The sequence below is a fragment of the Hyperolius riggenbachi genome, chromosome 3 (genome assembly GCF_040937935.1).
Source record: "Hyperolius riggenbachi isolate aHypRig1 chromosome 3, aHypRig1.pri, whole genome shotgun sequence".
NCBI classification, from domain to species: domain Eukaryota; kingdom Metazoa; phylum Chordata; class Amphibia; order Anura; family Hyperoliidae; genus Hyperolius; species Hyperolius riggenbachi.
The window spans coordinates 313,258,276-313,283,235 of NC_090648.1; the positions used below are offsets into that span (position 1 = coordinate 313,258,276).

The following is a 24,960-nucleotide window of genomic DNA, read 5'->3' on the forward strand; positions in this document are numbered from 1 at the left end:
GAGCGAGCGGCCGGGCACATACAGCAGCATTACCTATCACTGGCTAGTGATGGAATGACGGCAGCGGTAGGCGGAGCTGTATGCTCTGTACAGCTCCGCCTACCACTGCCGTCATTCCATCTCTAGCCAGTGATCGGTAATGCTGTGTGATGTGCCCGGCCGCTCGCTCATTAACACTTATACATATTCACTGCTTCTGGCCAATCCACGCACAGCGGGGCCAGAAGCAAGATGTTACAGACAGCGGAACGGGCAGTGCGGACCGTGAGCAGTGAATATGTATAAGTGTTAATGAGTGGGGGGCGGATCCACTAGAGCGAGCGGCCAGGCACATCATACAGCATTACCGATCACTGGCTAGCGATGGAATGACGGCAGTGGTAGGCGGAGCTGTACAGAGCATACAGCTCCGCCTACCGCTGCCGTCATTCCATCGCTAGCCAGTGATAGGTAATGCTGTATGATGTGCCGGGCCGCTCGCTCTAGTGGATCCGCCCCCCGCTCATTAACACTTATACATATTCACTGCTTCTGGCCAATCCGCGCACAGCGGGGCCAGAAGCAAGATATTGCGGACCAGGCAGTGCAGACCGTGAGCCAAACCCAAGCCCCGCCCCCCCGCCCAAAGTGCGAAAAGCAGGAATTTAAAAAAAATCGGTGAAAAATCGAAATTGCAATTTCTGAGAGAAAAATTGCAATTTCGATTTTTCCCTAAAATCGTGCAGCCCTACATGGGTACCCAAACGTTTTGGGTCGAGGGCCGGGTCAACATACTTCAGACTGCTGGGGGGCCGGAGTATACACAAAATGATGTAGAAGTCTTTGCAGGTCAGACAGTAATGCATACCCAGGTGACAACCTGCAGTGGACAGTAGTGTCACTTGATGTGGAATTTGATTGGAAACCAGCAAATTACTGCTTTCTGGCTTCCATGTGGATGGGTGGTGCCAGCAATGCTATTCTATATGCGGACCACCAATATTAAAAGATGTTGCTGACCGCATCTATAAGTAATACAATTTGTGTGTGGGGGCCGGTAAAAAAGCCTCAGGGGGCCACATTCGGCCCATGGGCCTTAGTTTGAGGACCACTGCTTTAGAGGAGTACAGGTTTGCAAATCTGAACATTATTAAGTGTAGTATTTACAGTTTATCGACTTACTATTCTACACTGCAGTGTAAATCTGAAATGGGAAAGCTTTTGGGTGATTTCCAGTATACAACTACTACTACCCTAAAAACAAAAACCCCATATTATTAATATTTAGTATTTATGTAGCACTGATATCTTCCGCAGCGATGTACAGGGTAACAATAACAATAACAATAATATTTATATAGCGCTTTTCTCCCTGGGGACTCAAAGCGCTGTGACCCTGCATTATGCAGTCTCAAAGGCTAGGGAAAAGAGGTGAGTTTTTAGCCTTTTTTTAAAGCTGTCCAGAGAAGGAGCCTCTCGTACTGATTGTGGAAGTGAGTTCCATAGAGTAGGGGCTGCATAGGAAAAGGCCCGAGCACCAAATGTTAAGTGTATCCTGGGAATAACCAGCTTCATCTTGTTGGCAGAGCGGAGGGTGCGTGGAGGGGCATAAAGTTCCAATAGATCCGCTATGTATTTGGGTCCCATGTGGTGTAGAGCCTTGAATGTCAGCAGGCAGATCTTAAAATTGATTCTCCATTTTACTGGCAACCAGTGAAGAGTTTGCAGTACTGGGGTGATGTGTGAGCTGCGGGGGGCATTGGCTAGGAGTCTGGCTGCAGCATTCTGTACTAGCTGTAAGGGGCGCAGAACCTTATCTGTAGATCCGATTAACAGGGCGTTGCAGTAGTCTAGGCGGGAGGATACAAATGCGTGAACCAGGGCAGGTAGGTCTTCAGCTGGGATAAGGTGTTTTATTTTCGCTATATTTCTTAGATGGAAGAAGGAAGACTTGACGACAGCTGATACCTGCTGTCTGAGTTTTAGATTTCCATCCAGGATCACCCCAAGGTTTCGCACAGAGTCTTTATACTGTACAGTATCTCCCCCAATTGCTAGTTTGAGGTGGTGAGCGTTTTGAACTTTATCCATCATGTGTGGACCACCTACCACCAACACCTCTGTTTTGTCAGAGTTCAGCCTCAGCCAGCTGGTGTTCATCCAATTTTGTAAATCCACTAGACACGCATTTATGGATGCTGATGGGTCTTGGGTGCCAGGCTTGAAGGACAGATACAGTTGTGTGTCATCTGCATAACAATGGTATCCTAAACCATAGTTCTGGATTATTTTGCCCAGTGGGAGCATGTAGACTGCAAAGAGTAATGGTGATAGTACAGAACCCTGTGGAACTCCATAGGCAAGTGGCACTGGATTAGAGTAGTGTGTGCCCAGACATACTTGCTGTGTCCTGCCAGATAGGAAGGTCTGAAACCAGCTAAGAACAGTACCCCTTAGGCCACAGTAATTCTTCAGTCTTATCACTTAACTGTCCCTCACAATCTAATCCCTACCATAGTCACATGTCTAGGTATATATTGTGCAGTGTATGTATTGTAGTTTAGGGCCAATTTAGGATTTGTTTTTGGGATGTGGGAGGAAACTGGAGTACCCAGAGGAAACCTTCTTCAAAGACACGGGGAGAACATACAACATCCGTGCAGATAGTGCCCTGGCTGGGATTTGAACCAGGACCCAGCACTGCAAGGCAAGGGTGCTAAGCACTACACCACCGTGCTTCCCAGCTAGTACTAAAGTACTATATTCTGTCTTAGGTAATGTGTGGTAGTCAGCATGTCTCGTTTGAAGTTTTTATTGAAATGGTTCTTCTTAAATGGCATGGGACTTGTTAGTTTCCATTAGGTAGTATTAGAAGTGCATTGATAAGTGCATTGATTAATGACTTGGGTAAAATACACAGGCAGGATCACACTCAGATGAGTTGGTCATTCAGGACAATTTAGCGACAACGAGACCTGAATGACTCCCAAACGCATTGTTCCCCTTCTCTTCCCGCCTGCTGTAAGTCGCCCAATCGTCTGCCTCGCCATCGCCCCTCCTCCCTTCTCCATGGGAAATCATGAAAACCACTACACCAAGCTTTGTAAGTTTCCATCTGTAAAACAGGTGTTTCTGCTGATGTAACAATAAGGCACTGTAGCTTCAATAGTGTAATACTTTCAATATTATCTTCTTGAAGAATCAATGAAAAGAGGCACAGCTGTAGTTAGGCTAGTACATGAAATACAATTGTGTAGGTGAATGTCTGCATTCATCCACATCAACATAGGAACATTTTGTTCATAAAAGCCTAGGAAAATAAACTGTACTCTCAAATACCTTTGCGCCACATTAAGGAATTAATTTCACCTTTGATCTTAGGCTTTGTACAAGCTGATAGCACAATCTTTTTTTCATTCAAAAAAGGCTATATTACAACATCTGGAGCCATACGTCCTGCAGATGTGTACTTTATTTGCAGATCATTTTGACTTCAATATAAACAAACTTAAAAACATTAAAAAGTAGGTCCTGCAAATATCTTAAAATATTTTTTGTACCAATCTATTGTCTGTACATATTTGTGGGGAATAAAAAAGGACCAAATCAACCAATATAGTTGCCCACTTGAGATTAATGTTTAATAAATGTGAAAACTAGTCTTTCAACAGTATAAGCCATGAATGTGGCACTATGTGCATACATTTACAATGTTCAATCAGTGGAGAATTCACATAAATGCCCTAATCCTTTTCTAAATTAAATACACAAGATTGCAACCAAAATAAACTTTTTTTTTAAATCAAAACCACCCTATCAGTGCGTAAGTCCCTATGATATACTGACTTTAACAGTGTCATGCGTTTACATGTGCAGCAACCTAGCAGTGAATCTAGCAACGACAAGAAGTCATTGAGAGACTGAGTTCTCCTGAAGTTTCTGCTGGCATCCCCGGCACCCTACAGATGTGCAAGTGACAGCTCCTTCTGACAAATCCATTGCACAGGATGGAAAACCGCGCTTCGTGTTGAAAGGCGGAGATCCGCACAAGTATCCGTGCTAAGAGGCGGACGCGCGTAGTTACTCCTTACATCGCAGACGCTAACAGCTGTCATTTGCCGGCTCATTATCCCAGCTCATGTATGTTTGCAGGAAGTAGATTTTGGTTGGCTGCTGGGAGGTGTGGTTGGGTGTGATTGGCTGGCAGTAGTGTTTAAGCTGCTCTTGACTGGTATTCATTGCCTGTGATAGCATTAACATGTCTTCTTTGGTGTGCTCTTCTGTGCTTTCTCCTGTTGTGATTTCTGGTTTGCTTGCCTCGGCTTCATATTGGATTGCTTGCCAGGACTGATTTTTGCTGGTTTATAACCACGGATATGTCTGCTCCCTGAAACCTGTTGCCTGGCTTATCGATCTCCTGGACTCTCTTGGATTGCTCCTGGACTTTTAGTTGGACTATTCCTTGGAAAGATTGTTATGCGTTTCTTGGTTTGAACTTGGCTTGTTTGGACATTGCTTAGAGGTTTTTTGGTACTGTAATAATTTCCAAACTTTAGCATTTATATCTTGCACACTGGGTGTGACTGACTGTTCGGGTGACGCACTTGTTTTTTTTTTTTTTTAACAGTAAAGTTTTTTTATTTTTCCAATAAAAAGGAACATTACAACACATTGTAAGAGAACAGTAAAGTACAGGTGTGGTTATTATTACAGACAGTCCATCGGAAAAATTCCTGATACAAACTTACTTAGATATCAGGTATAGTACAGTTACGTAAACACCATTATAGCATCAGGTTAGTGTTACGTGCTGAGTTGGCAGTATCCAAGAACCACCCTGTAAAGAGGAAGACATGAGTAGAGAAGAGATGAAAAAGAGAAGAGAAAGAAAGAGAAGATGACCGTCCATACCCCGACTCGCCCCCGACCCCCTACCTCCGCATGGCCTAATCCTTATAGATCAGAGATGCCAGAGCTATTATATCAGTATTGGAATAAATTCAGAGTCCGTAGGGTCCATAACTCTGGTCTCCCATATCCCCCAGATTTTATAGTACTTCTTTGGGCATCTCCTATTCAGGTATGTAGTTTTATATAGGGGCAGGGAAGAATTAATAGATTTTGCCCATATTCCCAATGTAGGAACGGAAGATTTTTTCCATAATTTAAGTATTTCTTTGCGGGCCTGAAAACAAAGAGTTTTAACCAATATCTGTTTGTGATGAGTTAATGTGTCCTCCTCCATTTTCCCCAGTAGCAGGAGACCTGGATCCAGCGGGAGAGCAACCTTCAGTAATTTATAAATTGTTGATAAAACATCTTTCCAGAAGGGGATAATTCTAGGGCACGTCCAAAACATATGCACAAAGGAACCTCGGTCCGCCTGGCATCTCCAACAGACGTCCGAAAAGGATTGGTCCATCCTGTGCATACGCACCGGCGTGTAGTAGGCTTGATGTAGAAACTTGGTCTGAACTAGTTGGTCCCTAGCTGAAATGACCGAGGTCGGATATAATTCTAAGACTTCGTCCCAGTCATCCCTTTCCAATCCTGTCACTACCTGTTGCCATTTGTTGAAGCATTTATCTAATTTGTTGTTGTTGAGAGTTAGAAGTGCTAGGTATATTGCTGAGAGTGCCTTAGGTAAGTCTCTAGTTAGAAGTAGGTTTTCTAAGTCGTCCATGGAAATCATCGGGGGGGATCTTCCAAATTGTGAAGAATAAGCATGCTTAAGCTGGAGGTAGCGGAAAAAGTGTGAGTTAGGCAGATTAAATTGTGATTTTAAGAGATCAAATGTTAAAATCGTTTGCCCCTGTTGTATGTGAGCTAGTGTTTTAATTCCAAAGCTCGCCCAGATTACTGGATCCGGAATAGTCATAAAGTGTTGAAGCTGGGTGTTTCCCCATAGCGGGGTATGTGGTGAGAGTACATTTTCCCTTGCCAGCGGGGCCCTAGCCGCCCCCCATGCCTTTCACACCGTTACCATAGCTTTCGTGGTTTGTGAAGAGCATTTAGGCCCTCTATAGGGTAAGTTTGTTAACTTTTCGTACGAGCCCAGGATTGCGGCCTCTATTGTAGTTGCAGGGTTGGACTCATCCTGCGAGAACCACCAGCGGGTCGTAACTAGTATAGAAGCCCAAAAGTATTTCTGAAAATTTGGCATGGCTAGCCCCCCTCTGTTTTTCGGCAAACATAAAATATCCAAAGCTATGCGGGGCTGCTTACCCGCCCAAATAAATCTAAGTAGGATTGAATCTAATTTTTTGAAAAAATTTTGTGTGAGCCAAATTGGGGATTGTCTAAAGACATAAGTAAATTTAGGCAGGTATATCATTTTTATTAAATTTATTCGGCCTATCAGGGTTAGTGGCAATTTGTCCCAGATTCTGCACTTACTTTCCAATGATTGTACTATGGGGTCAATATTCAAGGTTTGGTAGGCAGTGATGTCCTTGGTAATTTGCACTCCAAGATACTTAAATTGAGAGACTGATTGCAGTGGGGTGGAGGGACTCAGACTATTAAGCATAGGGGGGTCTAGATGGAATAAAGTGGATTTGGACCAGTTAATCCTGATTCCGGACGTTTCCCCAAAGATATTAAAATTTTTTAGAGCAGCTGTTAGGGACGAAGTGTAGTTACTGAGGTATAAGAGGACATCATCTGCGTATAGGGAGATTTTCTCTTCCAGATTACCTATTTTAAGCCCCTGGACAGTGCCTTCTTGTCTGATATAGGCAGCCACAGGCTCCATTGCCAAGGCAAAAAGGGCTGGGGATAAAGGGCAACCCTGCCTCGTGCCCCGCTTGGGTGACGCACTTGTTGTCTCTCAGCTGAGTGGGTGCACACCACACAGAGTGAAGCACGTGGAGGAAATTGGGACATAAGAGGTTGGGGCTCCACTGAGGTCAGAAGACACCGCGCCAATCGGGACACCTTTAGCCTTGCTGGATGCCTGCTCCATCCATCCATCAGCTGCTGCTGCTCCACCGCAGCAGGGACACATTTGGATCAGCCCGTCCGTGATGCCAGCCGCTAATTCGGAAGTAAGGGCCGCCATGGCCGTACACTTCTGTAACAGCCAGATTATCTTGACCAGCCCTGTTGAATAATGCCCAGGAGTCGTGATCCTTCACAGAAATGAACACTACTGAACCTTTTGAACTGGAATGCCTTGGCCAGCACTGCCAGATATCAGCAATCAGGATCCTCAGCAGCATCAGCTTTTCCTTCATGAAGAACTCGGTCATCACTGCTGAACCTTCGCCTCCATCTATCCCCACCCTACCCCTGGATGTCTCCTTAGGGATAATAGATGATGCGACTGGTGGCGCTGTAGTATGGCAGCCTTAGCTCCTTGCTTGCAGACTTTATTCCCACCACCTTCCAGAACCTGTATGCAGGGCCGGATTACCGACCAGGCAACAAAAGCAGTCGCTTTCAGAGTCAAAGGGGCCCCATCAGCACATAAACCAGCCCTCGCCATCCTGTCAGCGGTGGCTGGATGGTATAATGGTTAAAGGGACTCTGAGCAGTGTAGTAACTATGGAAAGTTGCATATCATTTTAAAGCTCTCTTTCTCCTCTTTCCAATGATATATAAATGGCCGCCCTATGCCTTTTAGTTTTCGCTATTTTCGTGATCGAAATCGTGGCCACAGGACGACTTTTCTCCAAAGTCGGCAGCTCGATTCAGCACAATGCAATGAAATATAAGGAACCCAGCGGAATATAATTACAAACATCATGCTGGTAGGTGTGAGGATGTAATTAATTAGTTGTGGGTATGCCTAAAGGCATACCCACAGGCACTGCTCGGAGTCCCTTTAACCCCCTTGCCGGTCCAATTTCTGCGGCAAGGGGGCAGCGCAGCACTTTTAAAAAAATTTTTTTAAATCATGTAGCGAGCCCAGGGCTCGCTACATGATAGCCGCTGAGCAGCGGCATCCCCCCACCCACTCCAATCGCCTCTGGCGATCAGAGTACGCAGGAAATCCTGTTCAAAATGGGATTTCCTGCTGGGCTTCCCCGGTCGCCATGGCGATGGGGCGGGATGACGTCACCGACGTCATGGACATCGGGACATCAGAGGGAATCCCGATCCACCCCTCAGCGCTGCCTGGCTCTGATTGGCCAGGCTGCGCAAGGGGTCTGGAGGGGGGGGGGCGTCGCGGCGGGTAGCGGCGAGCGGCGGCAATCGTAATATGCACGCAGCTAGCAAAGTGCTAGCAAAGTGCAATAAAAAAAAATTATGCAAATCGGCCCAGCGGGGCCTGAGAAATCCTCCTGCGCAGGTTACCCCGAGCTGAGCTCGGGATAACTGGCAAGGAGGTTAAGGGCTCAGCCTCTGACACAGGAGACCAGGGTTCGAATCTCGGCTCTGCCTGCTCAGTAAGCCAGCACCTATCCAGTATGAGACCTTAGGCAAGTCTCTCTAACACTGCTACTGCCTATAGGGCGCGTCCTAGTGGCTGCAGCTCTGGCACTTTGAGTCCGGCAGGAGAAAAGCGCAATATAAATGTTATTTGTCTTGTCTTGTCAAATGATGCCGTGCGCTGCTGATTGTCTTCAGAGCCAGGTTCTCCTCCTAGGTCCCCCTCCTGCTACTGTGCGCTCTGCAGCTGCCCACTCCGCCCTCCCTTCCCACAGAGAACTAAAGCTGCAGCAAGAATGATAGCAGCAGATGGCAAACGCTTACTCACCTATCCATGATCCAAGCGATAGAGATCCCGTCATCTGAAACCCATCTGTCTCTTCTACAGTGCAGCCGCTCGCTCTGAACTTCCTGATTCTCAGATCAGACAGGAAGTAGAAAGTAGTAATAGTAGTAGTAACAGAGCGGCAGCACTCTAGAGGAGACAGATGGGCTCCGGATGATGGGACGTCTATTGCTTGGATCGCAATAGGTGAATGTGAGTCATCTGGTGCTGTCATTCTCCCCCGCTGCTAGTTTGGGAGGAAATCGGTTGTTCGGTGGTGGGGGTGGTTATGTAATTCTGTCTGGGGAACGGCTTCCGGTTTGATGGTGTCCAGAGCTTTCTGCTATTGCCAGGCTGGAGATGCAGGGGGAAAGTGCTGCTGCTGTGATATCTGGCGCCCTCTTCACAGGGGTGCCCCAGCCCCTGAGTGCAAATGTCCCAGCCATTCATCTCTCACTCTGCATTTTGCCGCTGCTATTCCCTGCATTGTGCACCCACAGAGGAAATCGGGCTGTTGCCCATAGCAACCAGTAGCTCGGCTGCCCCGGTGTGTGCTGCATGTTGCTGTGCATCTACATCTTCTGATTCTAATACGACATGATTGGGGGCCCAAATCAGTTACTTTGCTTAGGGCCCCATTTAGCCTTAATCCGGTTCTGCCTGTATGAGTCAAAACCAACTCTAGGTACAACCCCCCCCCCCCCCCTTTGTACTTGGTGAAATAAATGATTCTGAATCTGAAAGTGCTGAGAAGAAATTGATGTATACTGGAAACCTTGACAAAAAGATTATTGGAATAACCCCTAATTTTTAACCTTTCCTTCAGTTATTTTGCTTCAAACTCGAAGTTTTTTAATGAAAAAATATTCCATAGTGCAGTAATAAAGTACCTGCTGTCTCTTTCCTAAATGTGGATGTAGAAAGGTCATACCTGTCATCCTCGTGGATGAAGAAAGGTCAGATTGGAAAGGTTCAAGGTGGATCCTGTTCAGTGCACACTGCTGGAGCCTCGAAACCGTTAAATGTATGTTACTCAGAAGAAGGGAGGGTGACGGGCCCCAGTCACTGCAGGCCCCTTACAGGGCTACTGGTTGTGATGCCCTGTTGGCATCTCTGGTAATTATATTAGCTATCCTTGCTAATCAGTGAGAGTGGGAGAAGTAGATATCCTCAGTAAGATCTTACCAGTATTAGAGTTATCATATGGGTAGCTGGCAACCAAGGCCCCACCATGAAAGTTAGCAGACAGCACAAAGGTCTCTGTTGTCAGCCAGTTCATTACCGCCTGCGTTTCTGGCTGGATTGGAAATGTGTTCTGCTCAAAAGCATCAGGAAAATTTCTGTTCAGGTCATAGCCATTTTGATTTGGTCTGAAAAATAAAAATTGCAGCTTTCACGACTGGTAGAACAAGATTGTCAAGTTGAACTTTTACCGCAAAATTCTGGTTTCACAGAAATGTACTGTATATTTGCACACACACCCAAATGACCTACTCTCTTGAAAACTTTAGTAATGTACATGCTTGTTAGCTCTAGTAATTTAATTTGACTTTAGCCTGTGCTGGTTCATCATTGCTAATGACTTTGTTGCTCTTACATATATTGTTTCTACACTGTTCTTCATATCCTGTCCTGCTACTATCCAGTCATGGGTTGTGAATGTAAATGGATGCGATTAGCACTTTTATGAAGATGGAATAAAGGTTATGTTTTAAAAATACTTACTGTTTGCTGGGATCCTCTGTTTGCAAAAGAAAAATCAACAATATTTTAAAGTGGACCTATGCTATGTAACAATTTAGTCACATTCCTAATGTAATTGGACAAGTATTTCACTACAGTTTATCTGCTCTGAAAGCTGCCATTGCATTTTAACGCATAACTGCTATATTTATATATTATAATGTATCCAGTGATCACTTCTCAGCTCTCTCTGGTGCTACAATGTGAATAGTTCAGTAAAAACACACTGCTGGCTGGATACTAATTGTTGCAAACAAACAAAAGATAATGTTATCACCTCTTTGGATGCGGACAGAAGCTTAACCACTTCCCGACCGCCGTATTGACAAATGGCGGCCGGGAAGTGGACCCCGCAAGGACCGCCGTATTGACAAATGGCGGCGGTCCTTGTAGGGGCATGGGCGGAGCCATTGCGTCATCCGTGACGCGATCCTCCGCCTCCGCCTGGCGCCGCTCACCCGCCGCAACATCCCGCCGGCCATACGGAAGCGCCGGCGGGATGTTAACCCGACGATCGCCGCATACAAAGTGTATAATACACTTTGTAATGTTTACAAAGTGTATTATACAGGCTGCCTCCAGCCACCCTAGTCTGCACCAAGCACACTGATTTCCCCCCCCCCCCTGCCCCAGATCGCTCACAGCACCCATCAGACCCCCCCCTGCCCACCCCCCAGACTCCTGTTTGCACCCAATCACCCCCCTAATCACCCATCAATCACTCCCTGTCACTATCTGTCAACGCTATTTTTTTAACCCCCCCCCCCCCCCTGCCCCCTGCTCCCTCCTGATCACCCCCCCACCCCTCAGATTCTCCCCAGACCGCCCCCCCTCAGACCCCCCCCCATGTACTGTATGCATCTATCCCCCCTGATCACCTGTCAATCACCTGTCAATCACCCATCAATCACCCCCTGTCACTGCCACCCATCAATCAGCCCCTAACCTGCCTCTTGCGGGCAATCTGATCACCCACCCACACCAATAGATCGCCCGCAGATCCGACATCAGATCACCACCCAAGCGCAGTGTTTACATCTATTCTCTCCTCTAAACACCCACTAATTACCCATCAATCACCCATCAATCACCCCCTATCACTGTTACCCATCAGATCAGACCCTAATCTGCCCCTTGCGGGCACCCAATCACCCGCCTACACGCTCAGATTGCCCTCAGACCCCCCCTTATCAATTCGCCAGGGCATTATTTACATCTGTCCTTCCCTGTAATAACCCACTGATCACCTGTCAATCACCTGTCAATCACCCATCAATCACCCCCTGTCACTGCCACCCATCAATCACCCCCTGTCACTGCCACCCATCAATCAGCCCCTAACCTGCCCCTTGCGGGCAAACTGATCACCCACCCACACCAATAGATCGCCCGCAGATCCGACATCAGATCACCACCCAAGCGCAGTGTTTACATCTATTCTCTCCTCTAAACACCCACTAATTACCCATCAATCACCCATCAATCACCCCCTATCACCACCTGTCACTGTTACCCATCAGATCAGACCCTAATCTGCCCCTTGTGGGCACCCAATCACCCGCCTACACGCTCAGATTGCCCTCAGACCCCCCCTTATCAATTCGCCAGGGCATTATTTACATCTGTCCTTCCCTGTAATAACCCACTGATCACCTGTCAATCACGTGTCAATCACCCATCAATCACCCCCTGTCACTGCCACCCATCAATCACCCCCTGTCACTGCCACCCATCAATCAGCCCCTAACCTGCCCCTTGCGGGCAAACTGATCACCCACCCACACCAATAGATCGCCCGCAGATCCGACATCAGATCACCACCCAAGCGCAGTGTTCACATCTATTCTCTCCTCTAAACACCCACTAATTACCCATCAATCACCCATCAATCACCCCCTATCACCACCTGTCACTGTTACCCATCAGATCAGACCCTAATCTGCCCCTTGCGGGCACCCAATCACCCGCCTACACGCTCAGATTGCCCTCAGACCCCCCCCTTATCAATTCGCCAGTGCAATATTTACATCTGTTCTCCCCTGTAATAACCCACTGATTACCTGTCAATCACCTGTCAATCACCTATCAATCACCCATCAATCACCCCCTGTCACTGCCACCCATCAATCACCCCCTGTCACTGCCACCCATCAATCACCCGCTGTCACTGCCACCCATCAATCAGCCCCTAACCTGCCCCTTGCGGGCAATCTGATCACCCACCCACACCAATAGATCGTCCGCAGATCCGACGTCCGATCACCTCCCAAGTGCAGTGTTTACATCTGTTCTCTACCCTAAACACCCACTAATTACCCATCAATCACTCCCTGTCACTGCTACCTATCAGATTAGACCCCTATCTGCCCCTAGGGCACTCAATCACCCGCCCACACCCTCAGAATGCCCTCAGACCCCAGCCCTGATCACCTCGCCAGTGCATTGCTTGCATCTATTCCCCCCTCTAATCACACCTTGCGACACCCATCAATCACCTCCTGTCACCCCCTAGCACACCTACCCATCAGATCAGGCCCTAATTTGCCCCGTGTGGGCTCCCGATCACTCGGCCAAACCCTCAGATCCCCCTCAGACCCCCTTCCGATCACCTCCCCAGTGCATTGATTGCATCTATTTTCCCCTCTAACCACCCCCTGAGACACCCATCAATCACCTCCTGTCACCCCCCTAGCACTCCTATCCATCAGATCAGGCCCAATACAACCTGTCATCTAAAAGGCCACCCTGCTTATGACCGGTTCCACAAAATTCGCCCCCTCATAGACCACCTGTCATCAAAATTTGCAGATGCTTATACCCCTGAACAGTCATTTTGAGACATTTGGTTTCCAGACTACTCACGGTTTTGGGCCCGTAAAATGCCAGGGCGGTATAGGAACCCCACAAGTGACCCCATTTTAGAAAAAAAGACACCCCAAGGTATTCTGTTAGGTGTATGACGAGTTCATAGAAGATTTTATTTTTTGTCAAAAGTTAGCGGAAATTGATTTTTATTGTTTTTTTTTCACAAAGTGTCATTTTTCACTAACTTGTGACAAAAAATAAAATCTTCTATGAACTCGCCATACACCTAACGGAATACCTTGGGGTGTCTTCTTTCTAAAATGGGGTCACTTGTGGGGTTCCTATACTGCCCTGGCATTTTAGGGGCCCTAAACCGCGAGGAGTAGTCTAGAAAACAAATGCCTTAAAATGACCTGTGAATAGGACGTTGGGCCCCTTAGCGCACCTAGGCTGCAAAAAAGTGTCACACATGTGGTACCGCCGTACTCAGGAAAAGTAGTATAATGTGTTTTGGGGTGTATTTTTACACATACCCATGCTGGGTGGGAGAAATTTCTATGTAAATGGACAATTGTGTGTAAAAAAAAATCAAACAATTGTCATTTACAGAGATATTTCTCCCACTTAGCATGGGTATGTGTAAAAATACACCCCAAAACACATTATACTACTTCTCCTGAGTACGGCGGTACCACATGTGTGGCACTTTTTTACACCCTAAGTACGCTAAGGGGCCCAAAGTCCAATGAGTACCTTTAGGATTTCACAGGTCATTTTGCGACATTTGGTTTCAAGACTACTCCTCATGGTTTAGGGCCCCTAAAATGCCAGGGCAGTATAGGAACCCCACAAATGACCCCATTCTAGAAAGAAGACACCCAAAGGTATTCCGTTAGGAGTATGGTGAGTTCATAGAAGATTTTATTTTTTGTCACAAGTTAGCGGAAAATGACACTTTGTGAAAAAAACAATTAAAATCAATTTCCGCTAACTTGTGACAAAAAAATTAAAAACTTCTATGAACTCACCATACTCCTAACGGAATACCTTGGGGTGTCTTCTTTCTAAAATGGGGTCATTAGTGGGGTTCCTATACTGCCCTGGCATTTTAGGGGCCCTAAACCGTGAGGAGTAGTCTTGAAACAAAAATGACCTGTGAAATCCTAAAGGTACTCATTGGACTTTGGGCCCCTTAGTGCAGTTACGGTGCAAAAAAGTGCCACACATGTGGTATCGCCGTACTCGGGAGAAGTAGTACAATGTGTTTTGGGGTGTATTTTTACACATACCCATGCTGGGTGGGAGAAATACCTCTGTAAATGACAATCTTTTGATTTTTTTACACACAATTGTCCATTTACAGAGTTATTTCTCCCACCCAGCATAGGTATGTGTAAAAATACACCCCAAAACACATTGTACTACTTCTCCCGAGTACGGCGATACCACATGTGTGGCACTTTTTTGCACCCTAACTGCGCTAAGGGGCCCAAAGTCCAATGAGTACCTTTAGGATTTCACAGGTCATTTTGAGAAATTTTGTTTCAAGACTACTCTTCACGGTTTAGGGCCCCTAAAATGCCAGGACAGTATAGGAACCCCACAAATGACTCCATTTTAGAAAGAAGACACCCCAAGGTATTCTGTTAGTAGTACGGTGAGTTCATAGAAGATTTTATTTTTTGTCACAAGTTAGCGGAAATTGATTTTTATTGTTTTTTTTCACAAAGTGTCATTTTCCGCTAACTAAAATCTTCTATGAACTCACCATACTACTAACGGAATACTTGGGGTGTCTTCTTTCTAAAATGGGGTCATTTGTGGGGTTCCTATACTGTCCTGGCATTTTAGGGGCCCTAAACCGTGAGGAATAGTCTTGAAACGAAATTTCTCAAAATGACCTGTGAATCCCTAAAGGTACTCATTGGACTTTGGGCCCCTTAGCGCAGTTAGGGTGCAAAAAAGTGCCACACATGTGGTATCGCCGTACTCAGGAGAAGTAGTATTATGTGTTTTAGGGTGTATTTGTACACATACCCATGCTGAGTGGGAGAAAGATCTCTGTAAATGGACAATTGTGTGTAAAAAAAAATAAAAAATTGTCATTTACAGAGATATTTCTCCCACCCAGCATTGGTATGTGTAAAAATACACCCCAAAACACATTATACTACTTCTCCTGAGTACGGCAATATCACATGTGTGGCACTTTTTTGCAGCCTAACTGCGCTAAGGGGCCCAAAGTCCAATGAGCACCTTTAGGCTTTACAGGGGTGCTTACAAATTAGCACCCCCCAAAATGCGAGGACAGTAAACACACCCCACAAATGACCCCATTTTGGAAAGTAGACACTTCAAGGTATTCAGAGAGGGGCATGGTGAGTCCGTGGCAGATTTCATTTTTTTTTGTCGCAAGTTAGAAGAAATGGAAACTTTTTTTTTTTGTCACAAAGTGTCATTTTCCGCTTACTTGTGACAAAAATTAATATCTTCTATGAACTCACTATGCCTCTCAGTGAATACTTTGGGATGTCTTCTTTCCAAAATGGGGTCATTTGGGGGGTATTTATACTATCCTGGAATTCTAGCCCCTCATGAAACATGTCAGGTGGTCAGAAAAGTCATAGATGCTTGAAAATGGGAAAATTCACTTTTTGCACCATAGTTTGTAAGCGCTATAACTTTTACCCAAACCAATAAATATACACTGAATGGGTTTTTTTTTTAATCAAAAACATGTTTGTCCACATTTTTCGCGCTGCATGTATACAGAAATTTTACTTTATTTGAAAAATGTCAGCACAGAAAGTTAAAAAAATCATTTTTTTGCCAAAATTCATGTCTTTTTTGATGAATATAATAAAAAGTAAAAATCGCAGGAGCAATCAAATAGCACCAAAAGAAAGCTTTATTAGTGACAAGAAAAGGAGCCAAAATTCATTTAGGTGGTAGGTTGTATGAGCGAGCAATAAACCGTGAAAGCTGCAGTGGTCTGAATGGAAAAAAAGTGGCCGGTCCTTAAGGGGGGTAAAGCCCTAGGTCCTCAAGTGGTTAAAAGGAAGGTGCGAGCATTAAAAAAATAAGGTCTACTTACTTGGGGCTTCCTCCAGCTCCTGGCACCCTATCTGTCCCACGCCACAGCTCTGCTCCCAGAGTGTTCTACGCAGGTGCAGAAGTACTGCGCCTGTGCAGAACGCTCCAGACCACGTGAGCACGATCTAGAGTGGCGCGGCCACGCACTCACCCAGGCTCAAAAGAAGCAGACTTCGCCAGGTCGGCATCTGCAACGGACCCCAGGCCACTGGCTGGGAGCCGATCTGCGGCAAGGGACACATAGACTGCTAGGGGCTGGAGGAAGCCCCAGGTAAGTAGATCTTTTTTTTTTCTTTTCTTTTTTTTTAACGCTCGCACTTTCCCTTTAACGTGCTTTCCACTAAAGAACAAAGTGCTATGTTTAACTGAGTGTTGTTGTTTTTTTTTTTTTTTTTTTAAGGTAGTAAATTTTATGCTGTAAATAATCTTTTAGGGCAAAGAAGAAATGCTGACATTTTATACCACTTTAATGAAACACACTGTTTCTTGGCAGAAGAATACGGTTATAATGTATTGTGATACTAAGACAATGTATAGATGCATACTTAAGGTGGCCACTATTGGTCCAATTTCTAGCGAAAAATCGTTTGAGCGATCAGAAATTCTGATCGGACGAAACATCGTTCACTACACCATCAACTAACCAATCATTGCTTCTTATCTATCACGACCAACAAGAAAATCCAAATTTTGGTTCGACGAAAATTCAATCGGACGATTGTTTTTATAATCGTTCATTATCAATTGTGCCCATCAACTGAAATTATTTACAACTAATCCGATCAGAATTTCTGATTGCTCGAATGATTTTTCGCTAGAAATTGGACCGTTAGTGGCCAGCTTTAGAATACAGTTGGAGATTGGCAGCAGCAGTCTGAAATGCACCGCAGGTCAACTCAAAGATGATATGTTTTACTAGTTGTTAGTGTATTTGGGAGAAACAAAATATACAGAAAATCCCTGCAGGTGCACCACAAACACCAAGCTTAAAGTCTAAATAATAATCAGGGATATACCAAGGACACGGAAGATCAAAAAATTTAAAAATTACTTTTTCTTTTTTATTTGCAAAAAGGTGCAGAAATATGTATACAAATTCTTTAATCACGTAAAAAAGTGCATATAATTGATTGGAAAAAAGGCAACAATATCGATTTGTTTCGGGTTGGTAACCCTTCTTCAGGCCTTTAAATATACAGTAAACATCTGCACAGTTAGAATACAAGGTAGGAACTCATCTGGTCAAATATAAAGCCAGGGCAGACCACCACAAGATCAAACAAAGAGCCGCATGGAGACCGGACATCCAAAGTTTTGGATGTCCGGTCTCCATGCGGCTCTTTGTTTGATCTGCCCTGACTTTATATGTGGTGGTCTGCCCTGGCTTCATATTTGACCAGATGAGTTCCTACCTTGTATTCTAACTGTGCAGATGTTCACTGTATATTTAAAGGCCTGAAGAAGGGTTACCAACCCGAAACAAATCGATGTTGTTGCCTTTTTTCCAATCAGTTATATGCACTTTTTTACGTGATTAAAGATTTTGTATACATATTTCTGCACCTTTTTGCAAATAAAAAAGAAAAAGTAATTTTTCAATTTTTTGATCTTCCATGCCCTTGGTATATCCCTGATTATTATTTAGACTTTATGTTTTACTAGTTATCTTAAAACTAAAATTATAATGCAAACTTTCTGTTAACATGCTCAATAAGGATCACATTGTGACTGTAACGATCGGGGAAGCACAGGGAGGATCTGATTACCGGTGATCTGCAGTATCACTGGAAATACAGATATATACCAGATTATAAGTGATCTGCAGTATCACTGATAATCCGATATACCAGCTAACCTCTGTTCACCTGAGTAGAGTGTAATGTTTGGTGTAACAGTAACACTTCGAGGACTAGGCCTCAGTGCAGCAAGGAGTACTGCACAGCTTCCCTCCGCAGATCTGAGCTCTCCAAGATGGGAGGAGTCAGACTGACAGTAGGAAGGATTGTCTGAAAGTAACCCTCAGGACGAAGGGTCGCTAACAGAGCGAGGAACCGCCTCTAACGGTAAGGTTGGTTCTCGAGGTCAGACAAGCCAGGTCGTATACACACGGACAGATACAGTACAAGATCAGCAGACAAAGGCGGAGTCTAAGTACAGGCAGGGTTCGGCAACGGGGTATCAGATATATCGAGGTACAGAATCAGGAGGCTGAGGCGGAGTCTAGGAACGAGCCGGGGTTCGGCAACAGAGTATCAGAAATATCAAGGTACAAGATCAGAGTTCAGGAGGATAGTCAAGGCAGGCAAAGGTCATAACAGATAATCACAATCAAACTAGTACTTTAGCTATCAACAGAATCTAGCTAAGTGTAGGATTACAGCTCCAGCTGATCCCGGCACACTTATGGATCTGACTACGGATCTGGGTGCTCCCACATATGTGATCGCAACGCCAGACACCCAACAACTGAACAGCTGGCAGTATATATACACGGAGGCCTCTCCAGCACCTCCCTAAGTGCTGGACCAATCAGGAGGGGAGCCAGGGTCAGCTGACTAATTTCTGGCTGGCATATATGCTCTGCCTCAGTGCGCGCGCGTCATTCTTAACCTAGAGGGACTACGAGTCCCAGCCACAGCAGCCCCGCTCTGCGGTGTCTCCGCAGCGGGGGTATGCGCGCTAACCGCCGCGTCCAACGCGGCGGTTTCTCCGCGCCCAACGCGGCGGTTTCTCCGCGCTCCGCTGAGCCCTGCACGGAGACAGCCGCCTCATACTGAGAGGAGGCGGCTGCCTCTCCGTGTGCAGGCTCATTATGCGCGGAAGGAGCCGCCTGCCACTGGCTCATGGCGGCGGCGGCTCCTCTGCGCTTTCTTACAGTGACCTTAGAAACAGTGATTAGATACCATGGGCCCAATCCAATTCACTTTTTCTCCTAAGTTTTCTACTAGGCAATACCGTAAATTTCACATCTTATTAACCACCTGAGCGGTATGGACGAGCTGAGCTCGTCCATACCGCCACAGGGGATCGCATGGTCACGGGTGTTTGTTTTTTTATAAAAATGATTTTAGATCATGTAGCTAGCACTTGGCTAGCTACATGATCCCCCTGATCGCCGCCCTTATATATACTTCCCCCGGAACCTGCGATGGCGCAGCCTCTCCAATAGCCTCCAGGCGTCGCTATGGGGAGGATCGGGACTGCGCATGACGTCAGACGTCATGTCCGATCGTCGCCATAGCGACGACAGAAGCTGTTCGGGGAAGTTGCGGTTCTCGTGGGTTTGCGGCTAGGTAAATATAGCCGTGGGTGATCGGGGGGATCAGAGCAGTGCCGGGGGACGTGGGGCACATGTGTAGCTAGCCTAGTGCTAGCTACACTACATAAAACAAATTTGTAACAAACATCTCCCTCCCGCGACCGCAAAAATTGAACGCCAGGGAGGTTAATAAAAAGCTTTTTAAGCCACCAGCAAGCAAGAAAATATTCAGAATAATTTCAACAGTACTAATTCACCTACTTGTTGCTACTTTGTCAATTACAAGAGCTGAAAAGTTATTTTAAACAAAAGGATGAAAAATTATCTCCTAGGAGAAAACCTAGGACAAAAAGTGAATTGGATTGGGTTCTACATATAGCTATAAATTATGTGTAAAAACTGAAGTCCTGCCTTACCGGCCATTAGTAGAGTCACAGTCTGGAGCAATTGAGTTTTCAAATCCATCTGGATTCATAGAAGGCATTATATGTATGCGAGTTTTCATAATCAGTTGTGTAATATTGCTGTCACTTTGATAACTCGTGAGGAGGTATTCTATGAGGTGAAGCATCAGTTCTCTTCCAACTGGCTGGATGGAAAGGAAAATGCATGAATATATATTTAGGCTTCATATAAATATATAAATTTCCTTAGTAAGCATTTTAGTTATAGTGGACCTAGCATTCATACAAGACAACACATTAGAACCCCGATTCACCAAACTGCGGTAGGATTGGCGCGCACAAGCAGAACATGGCTGTTTTACTGGTACTAATGCCAGGCAAGTGCCGCTCGCTAACCTAATAGTGCCACACACATTACCCTGGTATCGCGCGTGTCGCTAATGGGTTATTAACGTGCTAGGCTCTCCCGACATTCATACTGAGCTGCCTGCGCACACCAATCTTACTGCAGTTAGGTTAATCAGGACTACGATAAGAAACCTAATTTAATTAGGTTCAAAAGAAATACAACTTTTACAATTAGAAATACAATACAACTTTTACTTCATATTGTTATAAAGTTATCAGCTTCAAATGTTTTTAATATTTTCTATGATGTCTTGTCAACTCTCTGACCAGGTCGCTAGGAATTAGGCCAATGTTTAGACATCACTGAGTAATTCCAATGCTTCACATCAGCTCTAAAGACAACAGAATGAGAAATTACTGGTCCACAGGTTCCATTTACAGCTACTGCTATGCTACTTAATCATTTTGGGGACATCACCCTCGGGGAAAACAAACAGCTCTTGGTAAAACTCCTATTATTCTATGCTAGGAGGGCAATTGCCCTAGCGTGGAAAAAGCCAGAAGCACCCTCTATTACGGAATTTAGGTCTGCTATTAACTCTGACTTACCAATTTATAAAAATGTATACCAGAACCGTGGCTCTGTTAAAAAATTCTATAAGGTGTGGAGGAAATGGCTGGAAGCTTCTGACATTGATATTTGACCAATGGACTATGTCTTATACTAATAGGAGAGGTGATGGATTCTTTCCTCTAGATAAGTAGACGGGAAAATAGGGATGGGAGGACTCAGGGGGGGAGTTGGGAAGACTGTGTGGGGGAGGGGGGGGTAGGGATGGGAGATATTTGTAATATACAATGTTATGTATATTATGTACACACTGCATGTTTGTAATATTTGAAAAATTGCAATAAAACGTTTTTTCAAAAAAAAAAAAAAAAGACAACAGAATGGGTAGGTGTTGGCCAGGTGGGGTTGTCTATCATCGCTGACACAACTGGAGGAGGTAGCACAAGTTTTTTTCAGTCCTGTTCAGACTCATGAAGCCATAAATAGCCATTACAAAGGCCAAAGAAGCCGTTTTAGGCCTAGTTCACACTACAAATAACTAAATGCAATCACAATCACTGAGCTTTTAGCAAGGGATTAACCAGTGATGTTGTAGACATTATGATTTTGCAGCCTTTCTTTACTTTAAATATATTACTATAACTGCAATCAGTGAAAAAAAATGCTGCATGCACAGGTTTGCGCTTTTGAGAAAATTAAAATCCCTCTAATGAGGACACCTCCATTAAATTTCATTGTCACCACCGATCAGTGACACGCTTAAAACCACTTATAAAATATGGCTGTGTGAACTTGGCCTTCAGCAGTATATTAAAGCACATTAGAAGCAGGGGACATATACATTTAAAATCACTATAAGTTGCATAATTTGGTAAATATGTTGAAGCCATAGAAAGTGTACTAATGGCTGGTATCACACTAGACTGGCTGGACGTGAGTGCGGCCACAAGGTACTGTGCAACCTTGCGCCCATTATTAAACGGGTCTAATGACTAGTATATTTATAAGTGTGTCAGAGACACCTTTAGTATTTCATACATATTGATTACTCCTTTAACATTTTTACATGTATCTCAGGACAAGGCAATGCTTACTGGCTTTTACCAATGTTTTGTTGTTGGTCCTCAGAAATAAAATGGCTTCACTCAAGTGTTCTTAAAGCACAATCACTTAACACACGCCTTCAAGTTTTTTTCCCTTCTTCTACAGGAAATTTTTTTTTTCTTTTAGAACCTCAGGCTGACCCATAACCACTAGGAAAGTATAGGGGACTAAAAGAGACCAAAAAACCCTCCTACTAAAAAGCAACACTCAGTGTAAATTGCCTACTTCAAACGGAAGGAGGAATTTTGAGTCTCTTTTAGTCCTTCTGTAAAATGTATAAGCTATAGGCTTACTATTGTCTTTAAAAGTATGCCAGTTACACCTTTAGTATTTCATACATATTGATTACTCCTTTATCATATCTTACATATATCTCAGGACAAGGCAATCCAGCAGTTCTGGATGTAAGCCTGGCTTCAGGGGCATATTCAGTAGTGATGCATTGTGGGAAGCCACAGTTGCTCACTTGAAGCTGAATTATCGTAAATAACTTCTGTTTTAAGAAGGCAAATTACACTGAGCATTGCTTTTTAGTAGGAGGGCTTTTTGGTCTCTATTAGTCCCCTATACTTTTGTAGTGGTTCTAGTTCACCCTGAGCTGCTTTGTTATTCTGTTGCACTGGTCCAAGCCATATCAATACTTGCCATGCACTGATAAAGACTAACAGTCTGAAACAGGCTGTCTGCATGTTGGGTTGATGTGGCTCTGTAAAATTTACTGTATGAGCTATAGGTTTGCTAAACACCAGCGGTTCTGGATATAAAGAGATAATCTGCATATTCAGTAGTGATGCACAGTTTTGATGCAATGTGGGAAGCCACAGTTGGAAGTACTGTAACCAGCACTATATAATATATATATATATATATATATATATATATATATATATATATACAGTGGTTTGCAAAAGTATTCCACATGTTGTCACATTCCTGCCACAAACATGAATCAATTTTATTGGAATTCCACGTAAAAGACCAATACAAAGTGGTGCACACGTGAGAAGTGGAACGTAAATCATACATGATTCCAAACATTTTTTACAAATAAATAACTGCAACGTGGGGTGTGCGTAATTATTCAGCCCCCTTTGGTCTGAGTGCAGTCAGTTGCCCATAGACATTGCCTGATGAGTGCTAATGACTAAATAGAGTGCACCTGTGTGTAATCTAATGTCAGTACAAATACAGCTGCTCGGTGACAGCCTCAGAAAATATTGGGAGCAACAACACCATGAAGTCCAAAGAACACACCAGACCGGTCAGGGATACAGTTATTGAGAAATTTAATGCAGGCTTAGGCTACAAAAAGATTTCCAAAACCTTGAACATCCCACGGAGCACTGTTCAAGCGATCATTCAGAAATGGAAGGCGTATGGAACAACTGTAAACCTACCAAGACAAGGCCGTCCACCTAAACTCACAGGCTGAACAATGAGAGCGCTGATCAGAAATGCAGTCAAGAGGCCCATGGTGACTCTGGATGAGCTGCAGAGATCTACACCTCAGGTCGGAGACTCTGTCCATAGGACAACTATTAGTCATGCACTGTACAAAGTTGGCCTTTATGGAAGAGTGGAAAGAAGAATGCCATTCTTAACAGAAAAGCATAAGAAGTCCCGTTTGCAGTTTGCCACAAGCCATGTGGGGGACACAGCAAACATGTGGAAGAAGGTGCTCTGGTCAGATGAGACCAAAATGGAACTTTTTGGCCAAAATGCAAAACGCTATATGTGGCGGAAGACTAACACTGCACATCACTCTGAACACACCATCCCCACTGTCAAATATGGTGGTGGCAGCATCAAGCTCTGGGGTGCTTCTCTTCAGCAGGGACAGGGAAGCTGGTCAGAGTTGATGGCAAGATGGATGGAGCCAAATACAGGGCAATCTTGGAAAAAAAACCTCTTGGAGTCTGCAAAACACTTGAGACTGGGGCAGAGGTTCACCTTCCAGCAGGACAACGACCCTAAACATAAAGCCAGGGCAACAATGGAATGGTTTAAAACATATCCATGTGTTAGAATGGCCCAGTCAAAGTACAGATCTAAATCCAATCGAGAATCTGTGGCAAGATCTGAAAACTGCTGTTCACAAACGCTGTCCATCTAATCTGACTGAGCTGGAGCTGTTTTGCAAAGAAGAATGGGCAAGGATTTCAGTCTCTAGATGTGTAAAGCTGGTAGAGACATACCCTACAAGACTGGCAGCTGTAATTGCAGCAAAAGGTGGTTCTACAAAGTATTGACTCAGAGGGCTGAATAATTATGCACACCCCACTTTGCAGTGTTTCAATTTTTTTTTCCAGTACTCTGAAATGTACATTTTTTATATCTTTTTTATGTACCGGTCTTCATTAGTAAATTCTACTTTGCACAGATGTAGTTTTTTTTTTTTATATAAACGATTGCTGCATCACACATTTGCAATGTTAATGTGCAGAAGTACCGTCTGTACCCTGGTATGCAAAGTAAGGTTTAAAATGGGTGCATAAAACAGCTAATGTAAATTAATAAATTATACATTAATTAATGTTATAAATGTAGCTAATGTTAACACACAGCACAGAGAAAAAAACATCAAGGAAGAAGACCCTGCTCTTGTTGTGACTTTACAATCTAGAGGGCCAGATGAAGAAACAGGAGATGAAGCAGTAAGTAAACTATATATCAGGGGGCTATAAGATCCTGTGTCAGGATCAGCAGGAGGAAGCAGAGCTTTGTCAGTGACTGTGGAGAATGTCTTAGATTACAAACAGTGGTGTAGCCAACTCATTGATTTCCCCTATTTTCCTTGTTTACAAAAATGGTTTATATTGTCCAATCAAGTATGTGCCCGCTGGGCACAACACAGAGGGAAAAGTAGGTAGACAGACAGTGGAGACTGGAAGATAAGTGGGTGGGCAAAGAATGTGGGTATTAGATTAAGGAGGAAAATCTATAGAGTGTAGGGCAG

At 44.5% G+C, this 24,960-nt stretch overlaps 1 protein-coding gene and 1 long non-coding RNA gene across 5 annotated transcripts in view; one reads left to right on the forward strand and one right to left on the reverse strand.

Moving 5' to 3' along the window:
* The window catches only part of CPM (carboxypeptidase M), a 130,344-nt gene that overhangs the window by 21,747 nt on the left and 83,637 nt on the right, over positions 1-24,960 (reverse strand). For all 4 annotated transcript variants that reach the window (XM_068276703.1, XM_068276702.1, XM_068276701.1 and 1 more), the window contains 2 exons: positions 19,994-20,166; positions 9,863-10,047 (listed from right to left, as the gene is read on the reverse strand). In XM_068276703.1, the coding sequence (XP_068132804.1) occupies positions 9,863-10,047; positions 19,994-20,166 (358 nt within the window). The remainder of the gene's footprint in view (positions 1-9,862; positions 10,048-19,993; positions 20,167-24,960) is intronic.
* The window catches only part of LOC137563780 (uncharacterized), a 42,878-nt gene continuing 42,506 nt past the window's right edge, over positions 24,589-24,960 (forward strand). The window contains exon 1 of the long non-coding RNA XR_011030436.1: positions 24,589-24,658. This is a non-coding gene — a long non-coding RNA (uncharacterized lncRNA). The remainder of the gene's footprint in view (positions 24,659-24,960) is intronic.